This window comes from Balaenoptera musculus, chromosome 16 (genome assembly GCF_009873245.2).
Source record: "Balaenoptera musculus isolate JJ_BM4_2016_0621 chromosome 16, mBalMus1.pri.v3, whole genome shotgun sequence".
Classification (NCBI taxonomy): domain Eukaryota; kingdom Metazoa; phylum Chordata; class Mammalia; order Artiodactyla; family Balaenopteridae; genus Balaenoptera; species Balaenoptera musculus.
The window spans coordinates 84,071,624-84,084,125 of record NC_045800.1 but is presented as its reverse complement, the minus strand read 5'-3'; the positions used below and the strand labels follow the sequence as shown (position 1 = coordinate 84,084,125).

At 56.9% G+C, this 12,502-nt stretch overlaps 1 protein-coding gene across 2 annotated transcripts in view; it reads left to right on the top strand.

Moving 5' to 3' along the window:
• Positions 1-11,996, top strand: part of GALNT2 (polypeptide N-acetylgalactosaminyltransferase 2) — a 178,986-nt gene extending 166,990 nt beyond the window's left edge. The window contains exons 14-16 of one of the 2 annotated variants that reach the window (XM_036828111.1): positions 881-1,007; positions 4,966-5,085; positions 9,416-11,996. In XM_036828111.1, coding sequence (XP_036684006.1) covers positions 881-1,007; positions 4,966-5,085; positions 9,416-9,571 — 403 coding nt within the window. In that variant the 3' untranslated portion in view covers positions 9,572-11,996. The remainder of the gene's footprint in view (positions 1-880; positions 1,008-4,965; positions 5,086-9,415) is intronic. The other variant, XM_036828112.1, reaches the window with a different exon arrangement.
• The last annotated feature ends 506 nt before the right edge of the window (positions 11,997-12,502 follow it).

The following is a 12,502-nucleotide window of genomic DNA, read 5'->3' as shown; positions in this document are numbered from 1 at the left end:
CCCCTCATGGCGCCCACTTCGCTTTTGCTGTCACCGTGGCCTGTGACTTGCTGACGAGACGCCCGATGCAGTGACATTAAAGCACAGTTTGGCCCTGAGGTCCCCTGTGATTTGGGGCGACTTTGGGCCCTGCACCACCTGAGACCACATCTCAAGCGTTCACACCATGGCGGTGGGTAGACCTGCTGCCCTGTCCGGGCCGGGCAAGGGGGACGCCAGCCTGATGGTCGCGTGCGTCAGTGACACTTGCTGCCGTCCACCGCCTGCTTCCTGTGGGCCCGGCTGAGTGCCAGGGTGCGGTGCTCCACGGCTCTCGCGGCGGCCCTGCGGGGAAGGACCGTGCGAAGAGGGCACGGGGCTGGAGAGGACGAGTCTGACTGTCGCACGGCTGGTCCGCAGCCAAGGCGGGGCTTGGGGTCGAAGCCTGCCCCGCCCCCCGTTGTGCTGCCTTGCTCTGTTTGTACCAGGCCGCCTGACAGACCCACCTGTGGTCTCCCCTCTATTAGGTAAAGGCCAATCCTAAGTCTACTGGAAAGTTCCAGGCAGCAGGATCTGACCACGTTAACTGCTTTCCTAAATGACTGTCAACAACTAACGCTGAAGAGACAAGGGGCTTTTTCTTTCCCGAAAACTGTCCCTGGTACGAGATAGAAAGAATGCTTAGACTTAAAACCTGCACTTAGGGTTAGGAGTCGAGAGGCTCAGAGCCGTGCTGTCTCGGGGGCACGGCCAGGCCTGCGCTGGGGGCACGTGGCCTGGTGGCAGCCCTCTTGCCGCCCGGCCCCGTCGTGAGACACGGGCTCTGAGCACGGGGGGTGGGGGGCAGGCACGGATCCCGCGGCCCCCCGAGCCCAGCGAGTGACTCTCTCCTTGGCTCCAGGGTTCCCGACCACCAGGATATAGCTTTTGGGGCCTTGCAGCAGGGGACCAACTGCCTGGACACTTTGGGACACTTTGCTGACGGCGTCGTCGGAGTTTATGAGTGTCACAACGCTGGGGGGAACCAGGTATGTGCACGGGGGCACCAGGGAAGGGGGCCCGAGGCCGCATGTCCCGCTGCCACCCTCCTCCTGCGATGACTGCCCCCTCACAGCCGGCCTCGGGGCCAGAGGGGACATCCTCCTGGAGCTGCCTTCCGCCTCGGGCGGGCTGGGCTGCGGCTGCAGGGCCACGTGGCCTCCCCTCCCCATCGCCGTCCTGCCCAGCCGTGTGCTCATCCCGGGGCCCCTGTCTGCGTCGGCACCTGCCCGTGTCCCTGCTCACAGACGCTTAACCACGGCCGCCAGGGCTGCCTGTTAGATGACAGAAGCTTAGATCTGAAACGCCCACCTCCTTGGTCCTCGTGGAAAAGGAGGGAGGTAAGTGAGGGCTTGACAGGCCCAGCCGTGGCCTGCGTGTCCCAGAAGAACAGGACTCTAGAAGGCGCTTTTCCCGAGACAGTGACAGGTGTTTGGTAAAATGAGGGCCTCGTACACAGAAATGGCCGGGCGATGCTGGGTACGCTCATCTCCTACTCTCAGGGGGCCTGCCGTTTTACACAAAGGCACTTTAACTCAGTGTATCTCAGAGCCTCCTGTAAATAGAACTGTTTCTAAAGAGGGCGCCTGCCTTTGTGTGAAGTTGGCTGTTCCCCATCCTCCCGAGGAGCGTCTGGGCAGACGGCAGCCCCGGACTCTTGGCCCCGTGTCTCTTCTTGGTGGTGCTGTCTTTGCAGCTGCCCGGCGTGGCCCAGGCCTGGTAGATTAGACAAGCGCTGCACGGGGAGGGGGCAGGCCCCATCCGGCTCTGGCCGCTGTCCCAGGCAGATGACCTCCCTGGCTCTCGGCTCTTCTGGGAAACACAAGTCCCAGGTCCCCTGCCCGGAAAGCCTAATTTCTTGAGTCTGGGGTCAGAGAGCATCAGGGTATTTGAAAGCCCCCAGGGTGGGTGACCCCACGTGAGGGCTGGGCAGGGAGGGCTTCCCAGCAGGAAGGATGCAGGGGCAGGTCACAGCGAGGTGGTGTGCCGCTTCCGAGATCAGGCCGCCCGGTAGTCCTTTGTGTGCCGACGAGAATGTTCTAGATCTGCACCACCCAGCACAGCGGCCACCAGCCCCCTGTGGGTGGTGAGTGTGACAGGATGTACAGTTCTCACTTTGTTTAACTGTAATTTGCTTAGCCACGCGCGGCTGGGGCCCCAGGGAAGCATCCTGTGGAGGTAGGAAGCCAGCCAGGGCCGCAGCGGTTGCTCCAGGTGGCCCCCTCGCGAACCTTCCAGAGCGAGTCCCGTCTGAACCGAGGGCAAGTGGGCCCCGGGGATGAGAAGCGAGGGGTAAACGGCATTTTCTTACGGAAAATTGGGCCCGTGCTCCGGAAGAATAAGGTGTGTCATGTGGTTTCTCGCTGGGCCTCAGCAGACACACAGGAAATGGAGAAATTTAAGAGTGGCAGCTCAAAAAAGCGTTTCTTAAATATTCATGCACTTTATTTTGCAAATTCGGATCACTGAAATGCGCCAGAAGAAGAAAGTGACAGCTATCTCTGCTGTTTGCAGAGCTGAGTTAGTTTTCCTGGAATTCAGTGTACAGCCTGCTTTAAAATAATGAAGCACGCCGTAGCAAGAAGGTTGTAGAAACATTCAGACGTGCGCTTTCACTGGGGATCAGCAAAGCCCCCAATGCCTTCCAACACCCGCTTCCAAGAACAACTGAAAACCCGTCTCCATACAGAGTCCCACCCACCACTCGTCTTACCCAAGTGGGGACGGGGTCTTTTTGTCACTGGTTCACACAGATGGTCTGCTCCTTCCTGGGACCTCTGTGGTACCCTGTGGTAATTTGAAAGCACCCCATTCCGCCCCACCCCGCTGTGGAAGGACAACATCGTGGAAGACTGGAACCAACCCTCAGGGCCCAGCATGTGGCCCTTCTGAGAAGGCTCTGCAGACTCAGAGCCAAGAGCCCCCCAGGGACAGGTGGGCACATGTGTGCACAGGGCTTCCAAGTTTGGACAACGGTGGAAAACAGACCAGGCAGGTTCTTCTACTCCAGGACCTTTCCGAGCCTTTGGTAGACTGCTAGTGAATCTGCAAGAGAGACACGGGGTCCAAATGCAGTGTTTCCCAAATTTACTTGACCTAGAACCAACTTTTCATAGAATTCCTCACAGAGTACACTTGGAGAAACCCTAATTAAAAGGTGAGAAAGTTGAAGCTGAGGGGACTGCCCAGTCTGACTCCCTGTTAGGGGACAAGGAAGCCCACCCACAGGCCAAGGGGCTTGCCCTTCCTCTCCTGGACGGTGGCCTGAGCCCACGCCTCCCAGCTGGACCTGTGTCTCACCGCTGGCTGGGGGAGGGGTGCGCGTGTGGCCTCCAGGTGTTAATGCTTTCTTTTTTTTTTTTTTTTTAAGATTTGATGAAAGTTCATAATGATGCAATTGACAACGAAATTTAGTTATTTCTGAGATATACATTTTAAAGTAATAACTAGAATTATCACTTCTAACATTACACCAGAACATATAAGATTTTTAGAAATTTCATGTAATGTCTGAAACATTTATATTAACATATTTCCATACAAATAACCGAAAGAAAGTTTATATTAGTTGTTTTTTTGACATGTATACACTGATGTGTATAAAATTGATGACTAATAAGAACCTGCAGTTAATGCTTTCTTGATACCAGAGCATCTGCTCCAAGGTGATTCAGGTGCTGAGCAGTGAGGCTTCTCAGAACGTTCTGTATTCCTTCCCTTAGCTCTGTCCCCTGAGGACAGAAAAAAGGAAAACCTCTCCCTAGCACTTAATCGTGCCTAACGTTACATGACACAAGCACGAGTGTGATACCCGCTCTCCCACGGGGGAGGAAGCCTACAGAGGGCAGGGCCTGGCCTGTGTGTTCGCTGCCAGGAGTCTGAGTCATTGCAGGCGCTCAGCGGACAGTCAACTGGGTGGATGAACGGACAGACGGACAGATGACTTGCAGCAGCTTTCCTGGGCGTACAGCAGAAGCGGCGCATGGGGAGGGCACCCACTGTGGGATTCTGAGTTGGAAGAGGCCTCGCTTCTTCTAGATCCTGAGGGCTCACGTGGGTTTTATCCCTTTGCAAGGGTTCAGTCCTCGAGTGACGGTCAGAAGCCTCACCCTCGTGTCTCCGCCGTAGCCCTGCCCAGAGCAGGCTCCCTCCCTCCTCTCCCGCCTTCTACCCTGTGATCCCACTCACCCATCGTGTCCCCTCCCCAGCCTCCTGCCCTTTCAGATGCTCTTGTTTAGTGTTCAGAATAAGTAGTTCTGCTCTCAGCTCTTAAGGGATGTGTGTCTGTTTTTTAAGATCATAGGCAAGTTATTTCAGCACTCTCTGCCTCAGTTTTCTCATCTGTAAAATGGAGATAATAATAGCTTCTCACAGGGCTGTCGTTGAAAGGGCTTAAAACAGTGCCAGGCACGTCATAGGCACCCACGGTACAAATACCTGGATCCATTCCTAGGGACCTCGCAGAGCTTCCCGAGCATCGGTAGGCCAGCTTAGTGCTCAGTGACGAGGCTAAATGTGCCGCACGTGGTTTGTAATTTCACACGTGACAGGCCGCAGTCACAAATGCTGTTTCCAAACCACACCTGTGTCGGGGCAGAGTCATTCCAAGGAAATGTTGACCCTGAACTGTCCACCTTGCGGGTAACCAAGCTGGAGCTGCAGCGTTCACAGCCCACAGCTAATGATGGAAGATGGGGTGTGGAGCTCTAACCTGCGTTTGGGCTGAAGTTCTTACTACTGCTGGCCTGGTGCTCAGTTAGTTACGAGGTTCCCCGGCACCCCCGGTTGGAGACTTGCTCTTAGACACAAAGTCTTTTGTTGGCCCTGAGCTGGTCAGGGCTTCTGAAGCCTGTTCCCCGCGTGCCGTCCCTTCTGGGGCCCTTCCTTGCTGCATCCTTCACCCCACAGCCCCGTGGGCCGAGCCCTGACCTTGGCTTTGTGTTGCAGGAGTGGGCCCTGACAAAGGAGAAGTCGGTGAAGCACATGGACTTGTGCCTGACCGTGGTGGACCGGGCGCCCGGCTCCCTCATAAAGCTACAGGGCTGCCGGGAGAACGACAGCCGGCAGGTAGGTGCCGGCCGGGGACCAGCCCAGGCCCAGCTCCCCTGTCCCCCCCCCAGGGCCTGGATCACAGCGGGGGCGCTGGGTGATCACAGGCAGCACCTTTTGACTCGCGCTGTTCTGCGTCCCCGTGTGGAGCCCCTGGCGAGCGCTGGGATGCCTGAGGGGCGTGGCGCACGGGCTGGTGCTTCTGCCAGGAGGTCACCGTCCTGGTTATTCCTCCCCCTCTGCATCCATCTGTTTATGTTTGGTCTGTCCTCTAATAGGCTGCAGAGGCAGGGCTGTGCTTTGAGGCTGCGTGTTCAGCTCCTGCGCGGGTCTGTAAGGGCCTCCCCGGGCTGGGCACTGGGGCAGGGGGGGTCCCGACACCAGAGGCGGCTCCCCTCACCCTGGCGGCCAGCTGAGCCGGGCGGGGCCCTTCCTCAGACGCGGCCCTCGTGCCCAGGCGTGGGTACTGCGCCCAGAAAGGCTCTGTCTGGTGATGCCCGAGAGCACCCAAGGGACGGGGATGCTGGTGGCCAGTGTGCGTGGGTCAGCAGGCCACCGACCCCCGCATGGAGGCACAGACCCCCGGTCCAGGAGCGGGGGGGGGGGCCCAGCGGTGTCCCTGGCCCCTGGCTTCTCCGTAGCTGGGGCAGCCCAGCCAATGCACCCCGCCAGGAGTGGTGCTGGTCCGAACCAGCCAAAGTTCAGCTCTGCTTTAGAGATGAAAATGTATGACTCTCCTCACGAGAAGTTAATGGAACACTGACCTACAAACCAGCCTAGAAAAGGTTCATTGAGGTTCATGATAATGTCTCCAGCGGGGGTGCTTCACCCCGGTTCACTTCCAGGGCTGATGAACCCCCCAAGCCCGAAAGGAAGACCTGTATTTATAAAAATATATATAAAGAGGCCTTTATTTCTGAAGCCAGAGGCCTGCTGTGGCTTATTTCCGACTATGTTCTCATTCTCCTCCCCACACCACTGGCCGTTTTAAAGAGAAATTCCTCGTGTTTTTGTTTATTCATTAAGTATTTTTCCTTTTTAAGTTTACAAAATTGTAAACGATTAAGGTGCAACTGGATGAGACATTACACGCACACTCGTGTTACTTTTTTCCAAACGGTTCAGAACGTATGTTTACCTCTTTGGCTGCTTTTCTCTGACCTGCGCCCTGGGGGTACCTTGGGGGCAGAGCCTTTCTTGGGCCCAGGGGGAGTGGCTAGTGCAACCCCCAAAGGACCTTCCCACGTGCCCACACGGGAGCCGGGCTTGTCCTCTTCTGTCCCTCCTCACGAGACACACGCGTCTGGGGAAACTGAGGCCCGGGGCTGGCTGGAGCCAGGAGCCCACGTGGGCGTCCCACCCACCACTCCTTTCACAGAAGGGAAGCTGAGGCCCAGAGCCTGGGGTCCTCTCCAGGGTCCCCCAGGAGCACCGAGGCCCACACCGAGGTCCCTTGCTTGGCGCCCAGTTGTCAGGAAACACTTGCAAAGGGCCGTCTCTCCTCTGTCCTCCCCGCCTGGTTCCGGGTGCCCCCCACCCTGTTCTGCGGAACCCCAGCAGGTCCCTAAATGCCCATCTGTGTTGACAGCTGTGGCACCCGAGTGAGAAGGAGGGGCTGGTAAACACGGAGGCCACTGTCCCCGGCCCCAACCTCCTGGGACCCGCGTCGGGTGAGCATGGCGCTAGGCCAGGTGCCCTGCCCTGGGTGGAAGGGCCGGGGCATCTAGGGTAAAGGAGGGATAAAGTGATGACTTTATCTGGCTCCAAACCTTTGTTAAGAACAGACAGACGCTCCATCTCTGGAGTGGTCTCCTTTAGTGACAGCTTGCTGTACGTCAAGGGCTGACATGTTCCTCCCGCCGTCCAGTTCTCACCCTGAAAGGCTCACGTCATAAGAGGGAGAAAGGCCTGCAAACAATGAGCTCTTCTGGGTGTGTGGCGTACATAAGTGGGGATCTCTTAAACTGTCAACCCCGAGCCCTTCCTTGCCCGGTAGAGAAGGTGTGGCCCTTTCAGTAGAGCCTCTGCATCTGGGAATCCGCCCACCCCACCACAGCCCTCTGGGCCCAGGGCTCCAGGCTGCCGAGGCCGCCTCCCATGGACGGAGCTGGGGTTTGGGCGTTTTTGAGGCCCTCCATCTGGCTGATGCTGTGACACAGGCAGAGCTCCCCAGGGAACGGAGTCAAAGTCCACCCATTCCAGATTCTTTGTCAAACAAGCCCTGGCCACTCAGTGACACGCGGATGTCGGCAGCACAGACACACTTCCCATGACAGAGCAGGAGGAATGACAGCAAAGAGGGCACAGGAATGAAGGAGGAGGTGATGGGCAGGTGATGGGCGGTCCCTCTCCCCGTGCCCATCGGATTGCACTGCGTTTCACTGTTGGCAAAAACTCCAGGCCGGCAGGCTGGCTTAGCAAGCGTCCCCGGGTCCCCACGGGAGCATCCTTGCAGGGCCCCGCCCTGCCTTGCTCTGCCTCCTTCCCACCCCATTCACTTGCCCTTTGAGAGGGGGCTCCTCAGCTAGTTCTGTCTCGAAGCTGCGCTCCTCTTGCCAGTTGGAACATTGGGTTTCAAGGCACATCTGTGTGTTTGTGTTAGGTGTGCGTTTGCAGAGTCAAGGGCGAAAGGAAAGCAAGAGTAAGAAAATGTAATTCCGCGATGTCCAAATGATTTGCAAAAATACCAACGAGAAGGAGCTTCTGTGCATACAGTGTAAAAAATTAACTAGAATCACAGACTGCATTAATGAAGGGAGAGCTTTTGTAAGAAAAAAGCATGTCACTTTTTTTTTTTTTTTTGGAAAGAACAAACATTAGAGATATTTACGTGGGGATAAACAACAGCGTGAGAGGCCCTCAGGTTTCCCACGGCTGGGCTGTGGGCTTGTTGGCTGGTTTGCCTGGCTGGTTTGGGTTTAGTGGGGCACAAGTGCATACCCACGGGAGTACGAAGGCGCTACGCCCTGGACTGTACAGGTGGCACACGCAGGACTCGGCAGGTAGCGCCCGGGGACTCAGGGTAGCTGAGACGGGCTTCCACACCCACCAAGGTGGAGCGGGTGGAGAGACAGACAGTGGAGAGAGGTGGGCTCTGCAGCAGGGCATTCTGTCCACACGAGCATCCCTTTCCCTCCCATTGGCCTCACCCCACCCCTCGGCGCAGCACGAGGCCCTACGTGTAAGCGGGCACGCTGAGGGGCCCGGCCCCGGCACCGGCCTCAGCAGGGCTGCCTTCCACAGCCAGGGGCAGGCAGCCTGGGCCCTCCTGGAGCTGGCCTGGTTCCTGTGGCTGCTTCCTCGAGGGGAAATATCCTCAGATGAGGCCTTCTTGTGAAAGAATGCCAAGTCCCTGCAGGAAATTCCCCCATGTGTCGAGTCCTTAAGACTGAGGAGGGGCGGGGGCCCAAGCATGGGGCTTGGACGAGGAGATGCCCGAAGAGGGGTAAGGGTGGGGCAGGGAAACGGTCTCCAGCAGGGCCCGGAGAGGAGGTTTGGGGCTGCAAACCAAGCGGAGAGTGCTGGCTTCTTCCTGGGCCCTCAGCAGGCGCTGTTTTGTCCCCTTTTGTCCCCGTGAAACAGGAGGGAAGGGGGCAGGGCACAACCTCTGAAAGAATGACACAGCCCGAGGACACGACGTAAACTGATTAGAACCAAGTGGGTCCAAGATGGCGGACGAGTCGACTTCCACTAGACCTTGAGCCCCAGTATACACTCACAGTAACACATCAGCAAGCTAAATGACACACCCACAGGTGCCAGGACAGTTCCAAGAGCGACCACAAGGGTCAAAGAGAGGGCGGCGGCCCAATTCCTGGAAATCCCCGCCCCTTCCCCAAAACATCTGGAATACTCCTCCCACTCCTTAGCCTGTGAAATTACCCACCCCTATAAGAACGGACAACCCCAAACCCTGGTGCCACTCTTGCCTTCTGAGATGGCCCGCACTCTGTCTGTGGAGTGTATTTCTCTCTAAGTAAATCCACTTCTTACCTATCACTTTGTCTCTCACTGAATTCTTTCTGCAATGAGACACCAAGAACCTGGGCTTCCTTAAGTCCTGAAAGCAGGCGTGTGATCTCAGTTGGAAGACCGTGGGTTTTGGCCGGGTTGGATTTCCAGCCGCACGGGTTCAGGTCCCGGTCAGGGTCTTGGCCGGGTTCGAGTCCCGGCCACGTGGGTTCACGTCCCAGTCTGAGGTGCGTGGTTTCACCCGGGCTGCTGCGGATGCCCGTCCGTCCTGGTCCGAGACCTTGTTGTGAGGGCAGCCAGCAGACCCTGAGGGCAGCCCCGCTGCGCCCTCTCCTGGCGGCGCCCCTGCTGTAAGGTGCTCTCCTGTCTTTTGCAGAAATGGGAGCAGATCGAGGGCAATTCCAAGCTGCGGCACGTGGGCAGCAACCTGTGCCTGGACAGCCGCGGGGCCCAGAACGGCGGCCTGAGCGTGGAGGTGTGCGGCCCGGCGCTGTCCCAGCAGTGGAAGTTCTCGCTCAACCTGCAGCAGTAGGGAGCCGCCCGCGTCCTCCCGCGCCGTCGGGCCCCACGACGAGCCCGACGTTATTGATTCTGTTTCTTAAACTTTCCGAGAAACTATATACCTCAGTATTCCATCACGGTCTGAAGGTCGGAGGACCTCGGCGCGGGGCGGGCGACACCGGAGCGGCGAGGAGGGGGAGCTGGCCCACCCCGACCCCGGGCCCCGCCGTCCCTGCCCGCCCAGCGCCACGCGGATGGATGCGGAGCCCCACGCCGGCGGGCAGCAGGATCCGGAGGGAAGGGGCGGCGGCCGCAGCACAGCGAGCGGAGCTCTCCAGCCTCCACTTGGATCAGCCAACGGCACGTCCGGGTTCCATCCCGGTCACGGTCACGGTCACGGCGTTTGCCCTGCCCCGCCCCGCCCTCCCAACTGTCTTCCCAGCGCAGACCCCCTTCCACGTGGCGTACCTGCTCTCTTTGGATATGAACTTTGCTGTGGTGGGACACTGCACACAGACATATATGAAGAAAGAATGTACGGTCAGTTCCTATGGTTTCTGTAGGTCACCCTCATCCTGTAAGTTGTCCACAAAGCAGATCACAGCGTGAGGAGGAGGGGCCGAGCCCTTCGGGGCCGGAGGGAGGAAGCGCCTCCTTTGCCCCCGGAGCCTTATAGGTGGGTAGGTCCTGCTGTGGCCGCCACCCCGGGAGGGTAGCCCTGCCCCGAGGCCCGGACGCCGGCGGCATCTCGGTTTGGCTTCAGCTGGGAGTCGTGTCATGCTCTGTGTCGGAATCCACTTTTCGTGCCCTTGGTGTCTATAAACCCTGAATGGGTTACTTAATTTGACAAATTACTGCTTTGGGTCTTTGTAAATTAAATTTCTTTTCTCTAAGGATAAAATGAATAAAAAAGAATCTGCCAGCTCCCGGTGATGGTGGGACGCTGTCACAGGCAGCATTGGGTTCACGGTGAGGACCCTGGTGTGCTAGCACCACTGTCAAGGTCACCTGGGCCCAGTCCTGCCTGCCTCAGGGGCTTTGGGTCAAGAATTAGGAAAAGTGAAAACCAAACAACACCCGCTCAATGGCGCTGAGGATTCAGGGCACAAAACAGGAGCTTTGTGGCTTAGGAGGCTTATGTCAGTATAAACCACAAGACGGTCGTGAACTGAAAGTAAAGCAGGAAGAGTGGCCTGGGCGCTGCCCTGACACCCAGGCGTGTCCCCGCAGAGCCCTTCTTGCCTCCGAGGTGCCCACACGCAGGGGTAGCCCAGCCGAAGACCCCACGGGGCACCCCGGTCACTCTCGTGGTCACTGCCCTCCTGCCTTCCTGCGTCCCCCTCACCCAGCCCTTCGTCACACAGATGCCCAGTGTCCAAGAGGCGTCACACGGGCACACCTTCAGGCCCCTCTGGGAGGGCCTGGCAGGTCACAGAGAAGTGGCCCCAGAAGGTTCTGCCAGGTTGACACTTGGCCAAGTGCAGCTCTCTCCTGCCTATTTCTTCTAGGAAAGGGGACGTTGGTCTTTCTTCCTCCACTGCAGAAGCCCCCCATGTGTTTGCTTTATGACGGTGGGCTCCGGCCTGGAGGCGTGGCTGGGTGACTTTGTCCTGCATCTTTTTGCCCCCTGCCGACCAACCAGGTGTATTTTCAGTGGACCGGGAGGCCGTAGCTGGATTAACTCGGCACAGCTCTATCTTCAGAGGCTGATTGTGGCCACCAGTAAGCTCTTAGGGAGAGTCCTGGGCACCTGTGCAAAGCTGCTGAACACAGGTGGGGCAGCAAGCAGTCACCCAGCCCCTGGGTTCCGGTGTCAGCCTACTTCTACTGTTAGGAAGGAAACCCCATGGACGGAAAACAAATTTGGCTTTAAAGTAACACAAATTTTAATCAGGTTCTTGACAAATTCTTTCTTGCCCACACACCTCCACCCCACCCAGAAGTCTTACCAACCTTTGTACCATTGAGATGGGTCCCCCTGGGCCCTTGGGGGGCAGCTCCCCATCCCTGAGGTGGTAGGGTTGGCGGCCTTGGATGGTGTACAAGGTGTTGTGAGCAGAGATGGGCTGGGAGGACTCCCTCGGGTGAGCTATGTTTACATGACACAGTGTGCCAAAGTGACTTACTGTGGCTGCATTACTTTTTAGTCATCGGGACTGTCCCCCTCTCCCACTCTTGTTTTTACAAGTAAAGATTCTTTCCTAAAAGCCCTTGGAGCAAAGCCTGGCGAAGTTAGTTGTCTTCTCTGTGCTGGTCTTTCTTATGTCTTCATAAAAGCTAAAATGATGGTATCTGTGAGTATGTTTTGCAAATTCAAAATATAGTTTGGTAATTTTTTTTTCCAGTTGATTTTTAAAAAGAACTGCTGTACAGAGCTTGTACTTCGTCCATTTTATAGATGGAAACCATCCTTGAAAATTGTTTAACTTAAATAAAGAGGAGATACTTTATAGATACGCTCTGCTGGCGGCTGCAGTCACTCTTGGTCTTCATAGGATGGACGTGACCGGTGTTTGGGGACTTATTATGGTCTGTCTTGGGAGAGGGGTGCTGCCCAGTTACCGTATCTTATCACACTTTTAAAATGTGTTCACCTTTTACTGCTGCACCTTTTTTTTGTTTTGTTTTGTTTTTGCTGCACCTTTTGATGTTTATTCTTATTTGGAATAATAGCCATTATCATCTGTGGAGTGTTTATGATGTGCCAGGCCCCACGCCAAGCGCTTAAATACATCCTCCTTGTCTTCTCACAGTAACCTGGGAGGTAGCATTACGGGCTGCATTTTACAGTTGGCTGGGGAAGCTGGTGCTTGAAGCTGCTAGCCTGCTCAAGGTCACAGGCTAACCTGCCCAAGGTCATGCCACTCCTAAGTACTCCCCTGGCCAGCCCCAGGCGCTGAGAGCCAAAGCCTGCCCTCCAAACCAGGGCAGGGGAGAGGCTGAAGGGCCAATATCATCACAG